At 45.0% G+C, this 21,111-nt stretch overlaps 1 protein-coding gene across 1 annotated transcript in view; it reads left to right on the forward strand.

Annotated features, from left to right (window-relative positions):
- wnk3 (WNK lysine deficient protein kinase 3) overlaps nucleotides 1-21,111 on the forward strand; it is a gene marked incomplete at both ends in the record, with an annotated part of 91,218 nt that overhangs the window by 54,187 nt on the left and 15,920 nt on the right. Inside the window, 9 exons of the mRNA XM_084333486.1 lie at nucleotides 8,325-8,497; nucleotides 12,049-12,269; nucleotides 12,731-12,888; nucleotides 13,213-13,301; nucleotides 13,433-13,652; nucleotides 14,988-15,303; nucleotides 15,882-16,000; nucleotides 16,120-16,320; nucleotides 16,601-20,674. Coding sequence (XP_084189612.1) covers nucleotides 8,325-8,497; nucleotides 12,049-12,269; nucleotides 12,731-12,888; nucleotides 13,213-13,301; nucleotides 13,433-13,652; nucleotides 14,988-15,303; nucleotides 15,882-16,000; nucleotides 16,120-16,320; nucleotides 16,601-20,674 — 5,571 coding nt within the window. The remainder of the gene's footprint in view (nucleotides 1-8,324; nucleotides 8,498-12,048; nucleotides 12,270-12,730; nucleotides 12,889-13,212; nucleotides 13,302-13,432; nucleotides 13,653-14,987; nucleotides 15,304-15,881; nucleotides 16,001-16,119; nucleotides 16,321-16,600; nucleotides 20,675-21,111) is intronic.

A 21,111-nucleotide genomic window follows, 5' to 3' on the forward strand; every position in this document is an offset into this window, starting at 1 on the left:
GAGCACAGGGAGAACATGCAAACTCCACACAGAAAGGCCCGCGATATACCCCACCTGGGTACCTGGCAAGCTGGCAACCTGGTCCCCAAGCGGGAACCGAACCCAGGACCTTTTTGCTGCACCACTGTGCCGCCACCAAACAAACAACATGTTTGCTGTTTAAGCTACAACCAGCAGCCAGAGACCCATCTCATTAGCCAGATGATTTAAATCAATACTTTGTTAATGGGAAACAAGCAAGCAAGTTAATTACATGCAGCATCAGTTTGGAGCACTGAAGCGTTCAATTTGCGGAAAATAATTTTTTTTTTTTTAAACTTTGGCCATTCCCCTGGCTCTTTTTTTTTTTAGCGTTTATCGCATTTACTCTGGTCAAGAATGACCGACAGAAACAGGCTGAAGGGGTATAGATGGGGGGGAAGACACTCTGGGAAAGGCACGGCTGCAGTCCGGGATTCGAACTCGCTAAACCCCAGATCCGTGACGAGCACGGTTGTCCCCGGCGCCGAAATAGCGCTCGAGGTACGTGGTGAGCTACTGGAGCTCCCCCACGGAAAATACTTTTAAGGCTTTGCACAAACTCAAGCCAACTCACTGACTCAAAAGGCCTCATATCTATCTATTTTACACCCCAACCTGCCATCACAAATAACCTAAGAACCTGTAGGGGAAACACCTTACTGCCACTGTTATAATTCTTGCTTCGTTACCCAAAAATCCCTACTAATGACTAATGAGGGCAACCTAATAAAAGGCAATAAACAGAGACATCTGTGACTGTGTGAACTTGGCCCACTGGCCCAGGGTGCTAATCCGGGGTGAGATCCTGTCCTTTGCCAGCAGTCCATCTCCTTAGTCTGAGCTGCCGTAGATTAGAGTAATCTAATCCCAACCACCAGCCATCTAGCATTTTCTAACACTAAAACGCTTACTCCCACATGACAGTGGACACGCTGCAGCTAGCTCATGTTTACAGACGCACGTTCGCCTGCTCTGTAATGTAGTCTCCCCTCTATCTGGAATACCTAGGGTCCATGTAGCCTAGCCCTAGCGCATGCCTGAGCTGCAGCAAATTCCATACAATTCCCCTATGTAGAGTTCGCTCATGTTTGCTCGAACTCACAACATGCGATCACACACCAAGCACACCTACCTGACTGTTTTGTAATTTTATTATATAGGATATAGTCTGATAAGAAAGGCAAACCAGGAAAATCCACTTTTATAGCTCCATCTGTAGTTAAAACGTTTACTTCCGCATTCTTCTTCTCGTGTTCTACCTTTATTTGATAAACCTGCCATGGTAGTGCATTTGATGAAAATTCGGCAGAAGAAGATGATAGTGGAAGCAAGCTACAGACAGAGCTATAAAAGTAGATTTTTACTTAATGGGGGTGAGTTTTCTTGTTCATCTTTCTTTCACCAGACTATATATAATATTACAACAATCAAGTAGATGTGCTCAGTGTGCGACTGCATGTTGCTGAGTTTGAGCAAATGCAAGCAAACTAGTAAGCGCATAGGGAATTTTTTGCGCCAGCAATCTGGGGCGCTGTGGCGGTGTAGGATCTAAGGCTAAGCACACCGTTATTCAACTCGCCCTCCCGCCTCCTCCTCTTTCTATTCCAGCTGACAGTGTCTGGGGTCCCTCAGCCGGTCTTCTGTGCGCTACATGATATTCATGTTCACCAGAAGGGGGTTGTGACATGGGGTCTCGCATGTCCCTGGGCCTCGATCCCCACCCCCCGGCCTCCTACCAACCAGCAGCCGAGGCCGGCGGCTACATCCTGTCCCTTTCTCCGGGCCTTTTACGAACTGCTTAACCCCACGGCCTGACCTTCTCTGCCAGGTGTCTGATCCAAAACAGTCTGGTTGAGGATCAGTCATGTTGACCACGTTGCCTGTGGCCCTCGCACATGACAATACCACATCCACACACAGCATGTACACAGTGTGCACTATGTACACAGGTTGTGTAAAATGCCTTAATTCAATTTTCCTCTCAGAGCCAACATTGTCTACCGAGGCCTAGGCCAATGTTAGGCCTTCAGATGGCTGCACAAAAGGCTGTGTCATAACCATCCAAGCGGTCTGACTCGTTAACAGCTGGCGAGTCATTGGACGGCATCGACGCACACATATTTATAATGACTTAGCGCCCGCTAACAGCTTATCTGCTCGCGGAGTTAAGGCCCTCCGTCCATATGGTTCACTCTGCTACTCACACACAACTAGAATACTGACTTGGAGAGAATGTGGAGGAGAAGGACACCCACAACTGGGGCACAATAGGGCCCTTTCATGGCAGCTTGGGCCCCCTTCTCTCTCCCTCAGCCTCGCTGGCTTTGTTCTTCTGTGGCTCTCTCTCTCTCCTCCACGTATCTGGTGGTCGAGGGGGCCGTCCCGTCCATGTGTCCCTCCTGTGAGCCGCTCTCCGCTCGTTTTTGTTTCTCCGTTTCTCTTGTTACGGCGTGTTGTCCCTTGGCACTTTAGAAAGCCTATGCCAGTAATACCTCTTTCTTTACAAAGCGTTTACTTAGAATTTGCAGAGTTTTACTTACATTTGAACACAGAGACTTAAGTGAGATTTACTTTACTTTCAATTTGTAATAGTGGGATAATTGGAGAGAGGTATGTTGAGCGGCCTTGAGAATTAATAGAGCCTCCTGATTTATTCATGCTGAACTTGAGGAGCATGCATCGCCTTTCGCTTGAAGAGCAGATGTGTGTGTGTGTGTGTGTGTGTGTGTGTGTGTGTGTGTGTGTGTGTGTGTGTGTGTGTGTGTGTGTGTGTGTGTGTGTGTGTGTGTGTGTGTGTGTGTGTGTGTGTGTGTGTGAGAGAGAGAGAGAGAGAGAGAGAGAGAGAGAGAGAGAGAGAGAGAGAGAGAGAGAGAGAGAGAGAGAGAGAGAGAGAGAGAGCGTCTTTAGGCTTCTGTGCCGCTACCGATAATTACAATAACCAAGCCCCGTGAAAGACCTTGTTGACCTTAGGTTGTCTGACCTGACACTCTGAGAAAGAGAGACACAGTAGATGCAGAGGGGGAGAGCAGGGAGTGGGGAGACAAGCACTCTGTCTCACACCACCACGCCAGACAGTCAGACAGAAGGACGCTCACGCTGCAGTGTGACACATGCTGACTGAAGTCGTCGAACATACAGACACAAGACTTAAAGGAACAAGCCAACATTTGCGGATATTAATTTACCGCCTTCTCCAGAGAGAGACAAGAACATAGATACCAGTTTCCTCTCTGTGCGTTCAGTAGAAAGCTATCTGGCTGCATGTTAGCCTAGCTTAGCACAATGAATGGAAGTGGACACGGCCGGTTAGCCTTCGGGACAGGTGTTAGTTGGACAATGCCTAGGCTAACCGGCCATGTCCACTGGTATCTGGTATCTAATCTTCTTGTCTCTCTCTGGAGAAGACGATAAGCTAATTTCCCAAAATGTTGGCGTGTTCTTTTAACACTACAGAGCAAAAACACAGTTTGATACAGGCGGAGGTAGGCAGGTACTGTCAGTAAGAACTAAATAAAGTCTAAACAAGCACACACACACACACACGTGTTGGCTCATAACCACAAACACACACACACAGAGACTGACACGTGCATGAGCGCCAAAGAATCACCAGACACAGTGGTATTAAGGAGAGGAACTCCTAATGGGTTCATGCCTGAGCCGGGAGGTTATTTTTAGCCTTTTACAATGAAGAGCAGTCTCCCTGTTCTGTGTCTGTTCCAGGGAATACATTAGGAGAGGGAGGCCCTCACCCATACTTCCAGAAAAGGACACTGATGAGAGCGAGAGAGAGAGAGAGAGAGAGAGAGAGAGAGAGAGAGAGAGAGAGAGAGAGAGAGAGAGAGAAGATGTAATGAATAGGAAACTGCATCTCATGGAAATCAATCCGATTGTTTGCTAAATGAAACATCTGCAGTACACCGCCTCCATTGGGACAGCTCTGTATAAACAAAGAGCTTCGACATTAATTGAATCGATCGGTGGAAAGCCAATGTTATGGTTGTGGCTATATTTAGGGAGGTCTGTTTATGACACTGCAGTGTCTGGCATTCTGGTCCTCACCAGGTGTTCAGCCAGAGGAGAAATGTTTTCTAGTAGGGACGGAGCCATACGTAGAATTTATATTAATGATTTTTTGCTTTTTTTTTGTTGCTTTTACGTAATAATAATAATAAATCAAATTTCTATAGCGCCTTTCAGGAAACCCAAGGTCGCTTTACAATCAAGAGGGCTAGGGAAAGGGGGCAATAGGAAAAAAAAAGGGGGGGGGATTGAACCTAGGTAAGGGATAATGAACCTAATCTAATCTAAACTAACTAATGGGGGAAAGCCTTGGTGAAGAGGTGTGTTTTGAGAGTAGTTTTAGTAATGGTCATCATGTCACCCACTGACTGGTTGTGTTATCGCAAGCCTCTGGGCACGACCTCTCAAAGCCTATTTCTATTTAACGTGTTCAGTGACTTTAAATAATGTCCTAGATGGGCAAACTATGGAATAGCCTTAGTGACGGGTTGAAGTTGTGTACTTCTCAGGGGAGATAAAAAAAAAAAAAAAAAAAGCCTTAACAAATTTAATAATTCAGGAGTCGTTTTGAGTAAAACATCAAACATTTGTTTTGTTTTTCAAAAAATATATCTTGCAGCATATTTTAAGTTTTCTTTTATATTAAAATATATTTAGTTTTTAAGAATTGTAAAAGATAGGCAAAAATAAGCTTGTGCTTCAGCCTATTCCTTTTTTCGGTCATTAACCCTTTCACTGCCACGCTTTTGTACATCCTTATACCATCCTCTGCCAGCTCTATTTGTCTATGGAGAAGTTCCCCTTCTTTGCAGGGCTATAACTTTTTAAATTGTATTGCTAAATTGACATTACTATGGCTCATTCAACATCAATTATCTATCGTTCAGGATGTAGGAACATTTTACTTTTTCATTCACATATTCATACTAAAATACGGTCTAAAGTATAAATATGTTTTTATCGTTTTCTGCAGCATTCTGCAGAACGTGATTTATAGCCCTAAATGCATTATATTGATGATCAAATACAGTTTGATAGCGATCGGCGCCGGATAAAAAATTTCAAATGGACGTGCTTCTAGAAGTTACTACTTATCATCTGATGTTGACCGGATGGGGGGGGGGTCGTTTATAATTCCGTGGCCAACGTTAGATGATTCATGTGGTGTGGGTGATATGATCATTAGAGCAGTTTGTATCGAACACGGTAAAAATAAACGCTGAAACTTACCCCAGTCTCATCGGGCCGCTGGGTGATGAGCGTGGAGCAAAAAGATTCCTATTATGGGATGTTGAAATATGCGATCCATCTCCAGGTTGTATAATAGTATATACGTCCAAATCATGTTGTTTATCGAGTTATTGGTAACGGATCGCTATCCATTGTGTCGCGCTCGAGTCCCGGGACCTATAGCGAGTGATCGGACCGAATTTGGATGAGCACCAGTTTCCGTTTCCGGTTTGGGCGATCCGCCGATCGGCCACCAGATGGCGCTCTTGAACCGTTGGAGAGTTGAGAGGGGATCAACAGTAGATCTCAAGTCTCCGCGGGAGAAATATGATTGCGATCACAGATTTTTGAAATATTGATCTCAATGACGTGTTACGGCGTCATTGGCAGAATTAGCATGGCGGGGAATGACATGTTAAGGCGTCCTTGGCGATTATAGTGTTAAGTTTGGATTTTGTGTGTGAGCTTACTTTGAATATGTACATTTGTGATTTTATTTCCCTTTTGGGAGTCCACACAAGTGTGTTTTTGATTTGTTGTGAACAGGGGCAGAAAATAAACTATTCATTCACATTAATCAACACTTCAGTTTCCACATCAATGTAAATGTGCCAGAATTAGCTAATGAGCTAGTTTTCATCTGTAAGACTACTCGTAAAACTAAACATATATACATAATAGATCATGTGTTTTTTTGCATGCAGAGCAGAATATCTGCAGTCACAGTGCAGAACTATTTCCAGACGGCATCCTTGAGGCCGCTGTCACTGTGAACAGGCTGTTTACCAGCGTCTAACAGAGGGGCTTGTGAGTGAGTGACGGTCTCTGCTCCTGTGGGATGTGTTCTGTGCCAGCGAGTGGGCTTTCTGCAGCAACCATCCCATCCGGCAGACTGAGGCAGATGCAGCAGAAAAGTGTTTTATGAAGCTCAGCTCGGGGTGTTGCCTCACCGCTCCTGTATGTCTATTTTGCTAGCGCCATCTAGTGGGAGTAGAGGTGTAGTGGTGCCAGTGAACATGGTTGTAGGCGTGTATATGGACATGACAAACCTAGACAATTCATGGCATTGATATATGTCCAAAAGGTTAAGGAAATGCCATAGTATTTATTTATTTATTATTATTATTTATTAGAATTCTTTCCTTTAACAAATTTAACGTCACACTCAGTTGCTGATAGGTCCTGGTATCTTTTGAAGAAATAATAACCCACATAATACATTTCTTGATCATATGAGTCCCAAGAGAAAGCGGCTCCAAGAAGTGACAATGTATTTGTATATATTTTATAATGTCATATATTTGAGCAAAGATGCTGACAAAAGTTGGTTATTATGGGAATTGAAGTCTGTGTCATGGAAAAGTGAGGCGCGTGTGTCGTCTAGTGTCAGGTTGCCTGGTAATGTGAGGTCCCGTCAGAGTCAGCACATTGTCTGTTGTTGACAGCACTTAGAGGCCTGTTATTGAGAATATACTCCTTTTTACTTTGTCCCGTCATCTTGTCGGTGTGAACTAAAGGGGCACTTCACCGGAAAAACAATGCTGATTTATTTTGCACACAATCTCACACACATCCAAAAACTCTGAACCCTTTTACACACATTCATTCAGTTTGACAGTTATTGAGAGTAAATGAGTTTGAATATGGCCACCAGTGAAGTCATCGGGGACATTGAATCCTTGTGTTGTGTTAATTGGGGGCGACAGTGGTTCAGGAGGTAGAGCAGTCGTCTGGCAATCTGGAGGTTCCCGGTTCGATTCCCGCTCCTCCCGGGCAGCGTGTCGATGTGTCCTTGAGCAAGACACTTAACCCCTAATTGCTCCCGATGAGCAGGTTGGCATCTTGCATGGTTGCCTCTGCCGTCGGTGTGTGAATGTGTGAGTGAATGGGTAAAAATGTGAGTAACAAATTGTAAAGCGCTTTGAATAAAAGCGCTATATAAAAAAGCAGCCATTTACCATTTAATTACAGCTCAATGAAATGATAAGATTGCAGTACCTCCACAGCTAAAGAGATTGGTTTTATCCGGTATCACAGTGGCTAAAAAGCTGATAGCATCACGATGGTTTCAACCGGAAAAAATGTGCCGTAAGGTCTGGATTCTTACATATCTCGATGTGATTTATCAAGAAATATCAACAGCTAGAATTTTGGGTCTCAATGAATCCAAAATGGCAATGTGGTTAGAAGTGGTGGAGAGAATAAAAGCCAGCATATAATGGTAGTGTCTGGTTAGGAACAAATTATAATGGTTGGATTATCCAATGGGGGGTCCGGGAGAGGGGGGTACGAGCTGGAGCATATGTGTATTTGTATATCCTATTGTGTGTTGTCATGTTTGTTTATGTGTTTGTTTAAAAAATAATAAAAAAATAAAATACAAAAAAGATAGCAGTCCCCATAAGATTGCTATTTTTCATAATTCATGGTGTTGTAATTAACACAACACAAGGATTCAATGTCCACGTTGACTGATCACTGGTGGCCATATTCAAACTAATTTACTCTCAATAATTGTCAAACTGAATGAATTGGTGCAAAATAGTTTTTGGATGTGTGAGATTATGTGTAAAAATAGATCAGCATTGTTTTTGGTGAAGTGCTCCTTTAAATGAATGTGGGGATGTAGTATAAACAAAATTCTCCTTTGATGTTGGCATATTTTTTTTATTCAGTAGGTATATAGGTATCAGTCAGTCAGACACACACACTACACTGACTGTAGATCCTTGTCTTATCTCAAGTTTCAAGTTTGTTCAAGTTTGTTTATTAGTTGTCACAGTAAAATACATGTACTTTACGGTGAAATGCTTGGTTCTGTGTGAGGCCCTGAGAGTGTGCTTCATACAGTAAAAAAGTAAGTAAAAGAGGAATATACAATATACAATCTAAAGTACAGCCTAAGTACAATCTAAGTACAGTGAGTAAAAATTAGTAAACAGTGAGGTACAAATGCAGACAATGAGGTACAAAACTTTAAGTGTTCTTAAAATGTTCAGCATAATATTGTTTTAGCTCAAGATGTTCAGAGTTATCAAATCTCCTCTCAGGACCGCAAGCTGACGAAAGCGGAGCAGCAGCGCTTCAAGGAGGAGGCGGAGATGCTGAAGGGGCTCCAGCACCCCAACATCGTCCGCTTCTACGACTCCTGGGAGTCGGTACTTCGCGGCAAGAAGTGCATCGTCCTGGTCACGGAACTCATGACCTCAGGAACGCTCAAAACGTCAGTACGCCCGTACTCATATCTGCACACCGTTCACCCCAACCAAATGATGTCCTAACACCTCACACTGTATTTCCTTTTTCAGGCAGCTCTGGCTTCAACCCGTTTTCCAGGGAACCGATTATCCTCTGAGCAGAGTTTTTTTTATTCAGTTGTGAAAATATACATTAGAAATGTTTCACTTCTCGGACTATCCCAAGACTGCATGGTGCCCCTTTAACATTTCACCTTAATGAGGTACTTCACTGAGAAACAAAGATAAGGTATTATGTACAAGTACATGTCCCTATATTATAAAATGTTCAGCATAATATTGTTTTAGCTCAAGATGTTCAGAGTTATCAAATTAGACTTTTCTTTTTATTATACATTTATTTTTTTGACAATTTACAATTTAGTCAGCTGGCGCTTTTATCCAAAGTGAACCAGGAGGGGTACATCTTTGGCAGCTTTGGCAAATGTATTCAGATATTATTTTAGATATTGTTTGAAGAGGTTTTTACATAACATCTGAGGACACTTGTATTAATTACAACTAGCTGCAATTAATAATATAGATGAAAACAAGATAGCATGGCTCAATTTAATAAGGTGTTTTATATAATTAGGAGAGCAAATTTGGCTTCATGGCAATTAGTATCAAAACAAAGTATTACAATTAAATATCTCAAATAAACTCAATGTAGGGGCAAAACAGAATTCACATATATAATGGTTTTACAGTAAGTGGCAGGCCAGGATGAGTTGTCATTGAAACTCAACAATATTTATATTCGAGTCCAGACATGTCCATTTAAACATGTCCATTTAATGATGTTTTCTAGTCTCTTTATTTAATGCTTGTAAGTTGCAGTCTTGTGTACATTTATAGTTAAAGAGAACAGAGGTTGTAGACTTGGACACAATGGTTTTTAATTTACTTAATATAACCGCAACTACTATGTGGATAAGGATAGATTAGATTAGATTAGATTAGATTAGATTAGATTCAAAAGTATTGTCATTATACAGCACAAGTACAGTACAACGTAAAGAAGTTTTGCATCCAAACAGAGTGCAAACGTAAAACAGTAAAGTGCAACAGCAATATACAGAGTACAGTGTAATATACAATGTACAGGTGATTAAACTGGTGTAGTGCTAATTAGATGTATCAAGTCAAGTCAAGTCAAGAGTTTTATTTGTCACGGCATACAAGTATACAATGAAATGCGGGTGGTCTTGCCCGCAACGATGTGCAATACAGTAGTACAACATATAATAGAATCCAATAGACAACATTGTGCAATAAACAGGTAACATAGTGGGACATCACGGTATTTGTACATAGTTATTTACAGAGCATGAAGGACATGCTAGGTCCCTAGGTAGTGCAATACACTGTTACTATACTATTTTTAAAGTGACCTTTCTTTGTGGCCATAAGTGTGGGCGTGTGCAGCATGAGTGAGTGCTTTCTCATGTTAAAGTGGCTGCTAGTGTGCGAGCGTGCACAGCGTGTGTGTCGTGTGTGTGCTAATGTGTGCTTGTGTGTGTAGGGTTCAGTGTTCTGTGACCCTCAGTGTTCATTGTTCAAGGCTCTGATGGCCTGGGGGAAGAAGCTGAGCAGAAGCCTCTCTGTCCTAGTAGCTGGTGTTCGTAGGCGTCTGCCTGACCTCAGCAGCTGGAACAGGCTGTTATTGGGGTGGTGAGGGTCTTTCATTATTCTGCAGGCTCTGGATTTGCACCTCTTGTTGTATAGAACCTGCAGGGGAGGTAGTGCAATACCGTGGTACGCTCGGCAGAGCGCACCACTCTCTGTAGGGCCTTCTTGTCCTGTGCCGTGCTGTTACCATACCAGGCAGTGATGTTTCCAGTCAAGATGCTCTCTACAGCTCCGGAGTAGAAGGACTGGAGTATCTTCCCCGATACTCTGAACTTCCTTAAAAAAAAGGTGGTAGAGGCGCTGCTTCGCCTTTTTTACAACTGTGTCTATGTGTGTTGACCATGTCAGATCCTCTGAGATGTGGACCCCCAGGTACTTAAAGCTGCTCACCCCTGCTCATGTATGTACAGAGTTGTAGTATAATATGTACAGTGATGCAGGTGTAAAGACATTATGGTAGTAGTCATACTGTCCAGCAGCGTAACTAGTAAGAGTAGGATATGTACTTCACTTCAAACCTTTATTTATTCTCGAAAAGGACAATTGAGGTCACCCTAATTTTCAATGTCATCGAGACTTACAGACATTTCAATGCAATATAATACTAATAAATATTAATAACTATCTATATAGCACCTTTCACACATGGACCGCAGCCCAAAGTGCCCACAGCAAATATCATAAAATGAACATAGGCATAAAATAGCATACAGTTGACAGAATAAAAACAATGCATAAAGTGCAGACATAAGAATAGGTATAAAAGACAATAAAAGTAGTGCAATGTAGAAAGTGCAGACATAAGAATAGACATAAAATAAGTACAATAAGTACAGTGTTGCTCGAAGGCATGTGAACCCCCCCGGAACAGCCAGTCCCCCAAACACCCCACACAGCAATCCCCACTACATCCCCATCCAAGACACACCCCCTGATAAAGCATGTCATGACGGAAGGAACATAAACCTAAACGACGAGAAGGCCACCCCTGTGGGCCTGGCCATCTCCCCCAGATATAGATATAGTATCACTATCTACAGATATGTAAAAGGACTATGTGCCGGTAAATGCAGACAGGTGTGGATAGATATATATGTGGTGAGAATAAATGTATATATATGGTATATACAGCATTATTGTACATGCTATCATACAGAGCTATGGGTTATATGCAGGTGTATAAGTAAGTATATAGAGAATCAAGAATCAAGAGGTTTATTTGTCACATACATAACAGGGCATACAGTGAAATGCGGGTGGTCATAATGCGATTGTGCAATAATAAAATAGACATTGGAAAAAAACAGGTAAGACATAAGATGTGTATGATAAAAATAGACATGCTAAATTCCTGAGAATGCACTAGTTCCTATGTACACTACATTATGTTATGCTTACTGTATCTAAACTATACTATACTATACAAGAACCACATCTGTTCTTTCCTTAAAGTGACTTTTATATTCCTCATTCCTTTCAAGTGACTTTTCCATTTTGTTTAAAGTGACATTTTGTTTAAAGTGATTGTTTAAAGTGATTGTTTAAAGTGATTGTTTAAAGCGGTTGCAGCATGTGTGTTGTGTGTGTGTGTGTGTGTGTGTGTGTGTGTGTGTGTGCGTGCTCATGTGTACTTGTGAGTGGAGAGTTCAGAGGGGTTATATGCAGGTATATTCAGACATACATATATATGCGGTAAATGTGAAAATATACATGTAAATATGCGGTATATACAGTACTTAAAACATACTTTCTTCATCTAAAGGGATATTGTAGTTACATTGGTGAACTCTCCTTTCAGCTTGTTATTTCACAGGAGTCCAGCTCCTCTACCTCAAGTCAGTTAGTTTGTCTTCCTCAAACATGCTTCCTATACTTGACCATGATATCCTCTGCTCTGTCCATACAGTTACCTGAAGCGCTTTAAAGTGATGAAGCCTAAGGTCCTGAGGAGCTGGTGCAGGCAGATCCTGAAGGGCCTTCACTTCCTCCACACCAGGACTCCCCCCATAGTCCACCGGGACCTCAAGTGTGACAACATCTTCATCACTGGGCCCACAGGCTCAGTCAAGATAGGAGACCTCGGACTGGCCACACTCATGAGGACCTCCTTTGCCAAGAGTGTCATAGGTAGGCTGTGGGAAAAGATGCTATAGCTGTGAGAACAGCACAAGGCATGATATATATCAGCAGCCCAATGCAGGGCTATTAAAGGGCCGTTTCGCGGCATGCAACGCTGGTCTGATCTTCAAGGGTGGAATCATGTCTGGGGTTATAGATTTGTATTGATGCAGTTGCTCCGAAATCCATATGGGCATCACTTACCACAAACACAAACCACAGATCAGATGTTTGGCTCTGAGGATCAGATTAGAGCACCATTTATTTGAGTGCCATTTAGTCCAATACAGTTCGACCTGGGGAACAAGAGCCATCACTAGTAATATTATTATCGGGTCTCAATTGAATTTGGGGCCTTGACTCTTGACAGAGGAGGTTAAGCAGTTGGTTTCTTTACAGCTAAAACTGTCTGGACCATGTTCTGTTAGTACAGCAGGATTTAGCTGTGATTTATCGCCTGGCCCTTTCAGGAACCCCAGAGTTCATGGCTCCGGAGATGTACGAGGAGCACTACGATGAGTCCGTGGACGTGTACGCCTTTGGGATGTGTATGCTGGAGATGGCCACCTCAGAATACCCCTACTCTGAATGCCAGAATGCTGCTCAGATCTACCGCAAAGTCACAAGTGTAAGTCTCTTTGCCCCGGCTGGAACTCTATGGCCGTCTCCTATTTCAGAACAACATGTCTTCAGTGAAGATATACTATATTAGTATGCGTTCCAAAATGGTAATTCCTTGGTTTCCTGTTCTGACCAAAAGGTCTATGCTTGCTCTTTTTATCTTTCTCTTTTTGTCCTTTGTCTATGTTCATTTACTGTCCTGCATGGTTGTTCTTGTTTGTTGTTGTCAGGTGTTGCTCGAAAAAAGAGCTCTTTGAGCTCAAGCTTCTTACCTCGTGAAATAAAGGTTAAATAAAAAATGTAATAAAAAAAAAGATTTCTGTTATTGCAGGGTATAAAGCCAGCCAGCTTTGATAAAGTCAATGACCCAGAGATTAAGGAGATCATCGAGTGCTGCATACGTCAGAACAAGAGCGAGAGGTAAGCAGTCTCTTCCTCACAACATGATGTATTGTATTGTCTTACGCAGACCTGCTGACTGAGCGCTCGTAAAAACTCTGCGGTTCTCCTTAGTGTTTCCTTTTATTTATTTATTTTCCTCCCCCCGGCAGACTCTCCATCCGGGACCTCCTGACCCACGCGTTCTTCGGCGAGGACACGGGCGTGCGGGTGCAGCTGGCGGAGGAGGATACCGGCTGCCAGGATTGCCTGGCCCTCCGCATCTGGGTGGAGGAGCCCAAGAAGCTGAAAGGCAAGCACAAGGACAACGAGGCCATCGAGTTCAGCTACGACCTGGAGAACGACAGCGCAGAGGAGGTGGCTCTGGAGATGGTGAGAGACCGGGGGGGGGGGGGGGGGGGGGGTGGCGGCCTGGAGGATGGAGGGCAACGGTGGAGCAGACATCTAGTATTCCCACTCCTCCCGGGCAGCTTGTCGATGTGTCCTTGAGCAAGACACTTAACCCCCTAATTGCTCCCCTTGCATGGTTGCCTCCACCGTGGGTGTGTGAATTGGTGAATGTGAGAAACAGAAATTGTAAAGCGCTTTGGAATAAAGACGCTATATAAATGCACCATTTACCATTTTGTGTGTAGGGCGGTGGTAGGATAGGGGTGGGGGTAGTATTATTATTGTATATTTTTGTTTAACATTTATTTACCCAGGGTAGGTTCGCTGAGCACTTTTTCAGCAACGCCCTTCTTCACATTCAGACCTGGGAGCTGCCCTGTACAACCACAGTCTGACACTGTTCGCCCCTGAGCAACTCCACTGGAGCAGTGCCTTGCTCAAGGGCACCTCAGCAGTTGGTATTGAGGGTACGGGAGAGAGTTATTCACTAACTTCCCAGGGGGATCAGACCCTCTAACCTTTGGGCCCTCGCTGCCCCAGTACAGGTGGAGGGAGGTGGGGGTCTCTGAGGAACAGATGGAGAATGAAGGCTACAGCAGCTTTGATGGACGACTAAAGGCCACCGTTCATTTATCAGGATTTCCTAGCTAGTTACTTCTGACCTAGATTCCCTCAGCGTACCTCCTGCCTAACAGTGCTGTATATACTGCATAATATACATTTATATATTTATATTTACCGCATACATACATATATCTCTGAATATACATGTATATAATCCTTCTATACACTACTACTTATGCATCTGCATATAACCCATATAACTCTGTATGATAGCATGTACAGTAATACTGTATATATATATTTATTCTTACCGTATATAAATCCACATCTGCCTGTACTTTTACATATATGTAGATACTATATCTATATCTGTACATATCCCTTACCTACTCTTACTAGTTACACTGCTGGCCAGTATGACTACTACCATAGTGTCTTTATACCTGTATCACTGTACAACTCATACTACATACATCTGATTAGCACTATGTCCAGTAGTACTAATTTATATCGTTTATGCCCAGTTTAATCACCTGTACATTGTATATTACTATTGCACTTTACTGTTACATTTGCACTCTGGTTGGATGCCAAACTTATTTTCGTTGTACTGTACTTGTGCTGTATAATGACAATACATTTTAATCTAATCTAATCTAATTAATTAATGTATTTATTTATTCTCTCTGCTCTCTCTCCATCTCTCTCTCTCGCCCTCTCTCACCCCCCCCCCTCTCTCTCACCTTATCACAGGTGAAGTCGGGCTTCTTCCACGAGAGCGATGTGAAGGTGGTTGGCAAATCCATCCGTGACCGCGTCAGTCAGATCAAGAAGTCTCGCGAGCGACGCCAGCAGCAGCTTCCCCAGCAGCAGCAAGACTTCGGAGAGAGAAGAGACTCCGCCCTCCCTTCCTACACCTGCTCCCATCCCTCCTGCCCCTCCTCGCAGGGGCCCAGGGCGGCAGGGCAGATGGGGGTAGGAGGAGGAGGGCAGGAGTGCGAGGAGCCGGGGGTGGACCAGCGCGTGAAGCAGCAGCATATTTTCCGTGGGACGACCCTCAACCTGCTAGGTAGAGTATGGTGCTATGGTGACACTTGGTAGCAGAGCCACTTATAATTGACTTGACAGTGGGTTCAGATACAACGTGGAGAGAAGTGCTGTCTCGCTGTGCTTGAATCCGTTTGACAGTTGGACACCAGCGAAACTGGCATGAAGACGTACTAGTGCGACTATTTCTAAATGTAACCTATTCATATCTATAGGCTGCAAAGCATTCATAGCAGTCAATTTCATATTCATTGTGAAGATATACCCACATTTGCTCCACATTTGGCAAATTCCTCATGCATGTTGAAAACTGTTATACGATAACTTGAGCGAACGGTGTTCGTGGCACCTAGAGCGAAGCTGCGTCTGTTAGCTTCCGCTTGTGTCTTACCATTAATTTAGTAAGCATTTGCGCCGGCTCTAAATCTCTTTTCGCATTGTATTTGAACATACTGTTAAACTGACATATTAGACATATTAGATCCTATGTGACTAAATAGAATACATATATAATCAATAAGGACAGGACAAATTTTCTGACTTAGTGAAATATATATGGTCTAAATTTTGATTTAGAATCTGTCGTTATCTTTGATTCAGAAGGTGAGAGCATGGGGTCAGCCAGCTGTGAATCTTATGCAAGTGGACTGAGCCAGGCATATTCTCAGCAAGGGGAGTCGTATGCCCACTCTCTAGCTAGCCACCCCTCTACTGCCTCTGTAAGTCACTTCTGGATGTTTTTCCAATGCTGATTTATTCATAAAAGGTAATGTACATTCACCATCATTCAAAAACATCATGTTAAACCATATTGTTTATCTATTTTCTGGCATTGCAGAGTACAGGGGTTATGGCTCACCCACAAATGCTTCCCATTGGCCAGAGTGGGGGGATTCCAAATGTGCCTATTCATCAGAGTGGTGGGGTCTCCAGCATGTCGATTGGTCAAAGTGTCGGGCCACCTGTTGGCCAGACATTCATTCAGCCTGTTCCCATGGCAACACAGGTCTCACCAGGTGTACCTCAACAATATCATCAGGTGAAGAGACTTTCCTATCTCATATTGTTATTCACTTTTAATGAAATCAAAAGGTATTTCCTGCCCCAAATAACTATTAATAATTTTACCCTACAACAAATATTATTAATATAACAATGTAGTTATTGTTGATTTCTTTTTTTTAATACTTAATAAAAATTATTTGAAATGCTTTAATGATTAATGCTCCCTGCCAAAGCTTAATCTTACCTACTTTCTTTACCTCTGTCTTTTCCCACTCCTTTCAACATCACTCCATGCTCTCATTATCACATCATAGCCCTACCATTCAGATGGATCACAGATTGCCACTCCCCATGGGTCAATGGCCCCCTCACAGTCATACATACCCCCAGTCTCCCCACAAGCACCTATCAATGTCCTGGCTACGCCCCTGTCAGTCAGTGATTCCACTGGACTAGCAGGGGGTATTGTGCCCCTGGCTCAGCAGACCCAGCCCACTGCCACTCCCATGCAGCCCACTGACATCATCCCCCAGGCAGCACCCCAGCAAACACAGCCTGCCGTGATCCCTCAGCACACCATTGTTCAACAACAACAGATAGTGATGGAGCAACAGACCACCATCCTGCAGCAGCAGCAGCAAATGGAGGCCCAGGCCGCTCTGCTCCAACAGCAGCAAGCTAACGCCATTCAGCAGCCCCAGGTTACAGCGGCTGTCGTACAGCCACAGATAGAACAGCAGCAGCAGCGTCCCCTTTCAGCTACAGTGGTCCAACAGCAGCAGCCTGAGCCTCAGCAGCAGGTCTACACACATCAGCCTGGAGTTCAACAACCACATGTCCAGCCGCCTCCTCAGCAGCCAGTGTTGCCATCACAGCCAGGTATGGAGCACCAGCAGCAAGCCTTGTCATCATTACCACAGCTGGTGGAGCATCCTCAGACCTATACACAGCGACCACAAATTGATCTTCACGAACAGACCTTGCTGCTACAACAACAACAACAGCAGCAACAACAACAACAACAACTACAAGCCATGTTACTACAGCAACAGCAGCAACAACATTTGGAGCAGCAGCAGCAACAAGCTATTCTGCTGGAACAACAGCAACAACAGGCATACATCCAACAACAACTTGAGCAGCAACAGCAACAGAAAGCACTGCTACAGCAACAGCAACAACAGGCTCAAATACAACAACAGCAATTGGAGCAACACACACTTTTACAACAACAACAAGCTATGCTGCAGCACCAACAGCAGCAGGAGCAGCAGCAACAAGTTATTCTACAACAACAACAACAAGCCCACCTACAACATCAACAACATGAACAGAAGCATGCACTTATGCAGCAGCAACAACAAGCCCAGCTACAGCAGCAGCAACAGGAACAACAGCAAGCAATTCTAATGCAACAATTGGATAAACAACAAAAACAAGCTATTTTACAGAATCAACAACAACTAGAACAACAGCAGCAAGGCCAGTTGCAGCAACACGTCGAACAACCACAGCAACAGCCAGTGGTAATGCTACAACAGCCCCACTTACAGCAGCAAATTGAACAACAGCAAGCTGTAATACAACAGCAACAATCACAGTTACAACAGCAAATTGAACAACAGCAAGCTGTAATACAACAACAAGCGCAGTTACAACAGCAAATGGAACAACAGCAACAGCAAGCATTGGTCCAACAACAAATGGAACAGCAACAGCAGCAGCAATCACTATTACAACAACAGCTGCAACAACAAGCTATACTACAACAACAACAGAAGCAACAACAGCAGGTTCTCCTACAGCAACAGCAGTTAGAGCAGCAACATCAAGCCCAACTCAAGCAACACCTCGAGCAGCAACAAGCAGCTCAACTCAAGCAGCAATTAGAGCAGCAGCAACAGGCTCTGTTACAACAGCAGTTTGAGCAACAACATCAACAACAAATTCTGTTACAACAACAAGCAGAGAGACTCAACCAACAAGCGCTGATACAGCAGCAACAGATTCAAGAGCAACAGCAGCAAAAAGCAGCCTTCCTTCAACTACAGCAAAGTGAGAAACAAGAGGCCACCCTCATTCAGCAACAGTGTGAACAGCAAGTGTTGATTCAGCCACTTATGGATATACAGCCGGCATGTATCCCACAGCAACACAACACTGCTGCCTTCCAGCCTCATGATATACAGCCGGCATGTATCCCACAGCAACACAACGCTGCTGCCTTCCAGCCTCATGATATACAGCCGGCATGTATCCCACAGCAACACAACGCTGCTGCCTTCCAGCCTCATGATATACAGCCGGCATGTATCCCACAGCAACACAACACTGCTGCCTTTCAGCCTCATGATATACAGTCGGCATGTATCCCACAGCAACACAACACTGCTGCCTTTCAGCCTCATGATATACAGCCGGCATGTATCCCACAGCAACACAACACTGCTGCCTTTCAGCCTCATGATATACAGCCGGCATGTATCCCACAGCAACACAACACTGCTGCCTTTCAGCCTCATGCCACGCTCACACAGCAACAGGTGATGGAGCAGCAACAGCAGGTGGCGCTGATCCAGCAGCAGCAGCAAGCCTACATGGCCCAGCAACAGCACCGTTGCTCTTTAGCGGAGCATCAGCTTCCTATCGGAGCTCCAGCCGTCACCGAAGCCATTCACCTCCAGTCTCAAATGGTCTCCCAGCCCCAGGTCCCGGTGGCTGTTCAGCCACAGATCCATACCCAAATGCCGGCAGTGATCCAGGCACAGGTCCTCGCTCCGCAGAGCCATGGTGAAGCTCAACCCCACAGCCAAGGCCAGGTTCCAGTTCCGGTTCAGCTTCAGGCGCCACAGGCTATGATTGAGCCCCAAATACCTCCTCCAGTGATGACCTCCATCCAGGGACAGACTCAACCCATCCAGACCCAGCAGGTTCCTGTACAGGCCACTCATCCAATCCCGGCTGCTCCCATACTGGGCCAGGTGGCTCCGCAGCCACTTATCCAGACTCAGCCTCTGCATCCGGCAATTTATCAGCCACAGCCACTACAAGGTCAGATCCCAACCATTGACACTCAAATACTGACCCTGCAGAGCCAAGGCCATGTTCAGCCTCCAGCTGCCCCAATCCCCTGTCAGATTCAGCATGAGGCCCTAGTACAACAGAGTGCTCACATCCCAGGCCTGTTACAGTCCCAGGCACAGCCCCCAAACCAAGTGCAGGCCCAGGCACAGCCCCTGAGCCAGTTACCGACCCAGGCTCCAGCCGGTCTTTTACAACCTCAATATGTCCCGGCCCCTCAGCCCACCCACCAGGCCTTGCCATCAATCCAGCAGGACGTCTCTCATATTACACAGCAGCAGCAGCCTCCGGCACTGCAGTATCAGCAGATGGTTCTGTCCCCTGGCTCAATTGGAAGTGTTGGAGCCGCCATGACTGCTCCCAGCTCAGTGGTTGACCCTGCGACCTTGACCCTTTCACCTCAACCTCCTATACAGCAGGCTGGACAAGCCTATAATATCCAGGGCCAAGTGCCACTGCAGCCAGTCATTCAAGCCCAGCAGCAGCAGCCCACAGGAAGCGCAGCTGTACCGCCAGTAATCCAACCCATCCCCCAGCCCGCTATGCCCCAGCCTGTTGAGCAATACCAGCCACATCTACAGCAGGTTCCACAACAGGTGCAGCAACAGCTATCAGCACCGCCTCCCCAGCAGCAGCTACAGGCCCAGCCCGCCCCTTCCACTCTTCAGCAACCTCTTCCCCCTCAGCAGGCCTCCATGCCCCTCAATCAGAGTCCGCTGCCCCCCCAGCCTCAAATCGCTCCACAGCTGGGACCTCAGCCCACTGCACAGATAGCCCTGGGCACTGTGGGCCAGCCTCAGCCCAGGGCCCTGCCCCTGTACAGTCACATAGTGGCAGGCCAACAGCAGGCCACACTGACCCAGCCTGCTCACACACACACCCAGACCAGCATCCAGACCCAGATGCACACCCAGACGCAGACACAGGCACACGCCCAGATACAGGCCCACTCTCACACGCAGACACACTCCGAGGCGCCCGTCGCCGAACAGCTCGTTCTGGCCCAAGCCGTCTTCCCTGTCCAACAAGTGCCCCCCAGCCCTTCTCGCGCCCCCTGTCCCCCGGCATCGCTACTGTTTCTCCCGTCCATACCTCCCCTCCATGCCGCACCAGCCTCTGCCGCCCCTGCTCCGGAGGCGCACACCCCCACATCGGAGGCCCAGGTAACACTACCAGGGTGGGCTGACGTTGTCCCCACCTCCCCTCCTCCTGTCGCCACTTTCCAGTCGCTTGACTCTAACGCTCCCCGGCTGCTCCCTGCCTCGCTGCCAGACTGTGACCCCGCTACCCTTATGGGCATTGCTCAGGTACAGAAGCACTCGCAACCTATTACTTTTATACTGGCTATATTCTACATTTTTTATTTGTTTTACTTAGCTACAATACCCTAGCCCTAATTTTTTATAGGGAATTTGAATAATACTTAACCCTTTCACTACCACACCATAATTCCCTTTCACTACCACGAAAAGGAAAAAAACTAAAAACATAACTGGATGTTTTTGTATAGTATAGTTAGGATAGCATAGTGACATAGAGTATAACTGTATATTGTATAGTAGTGTACATAGGACTCATTACCTTTTGTATTTTATCTTAGTACTTTTATCATGTCTATTTTATTTCTATTCTATTTTATTCTATTATTACTTGTATTTTTTGCACAATCGAAGCGGGCATGGCCACCTTCATTTCACTACGTCTTATAATAATGCAGGACCTGCTCAGAGGTCTTGTGTATGTA

The sequence above is a fragment of the Notolepis coatsorum genome (genome assembly GCF_963971535.1).
Source record: "Notolepis coatsorum genome assembly, chromosome: 17".
NCBI lineage: Eukaryota > Metazoa > Chordata > Actinopteri > Aulopiformes > Paralepididae > Notolepis > Notolepis coatsorum.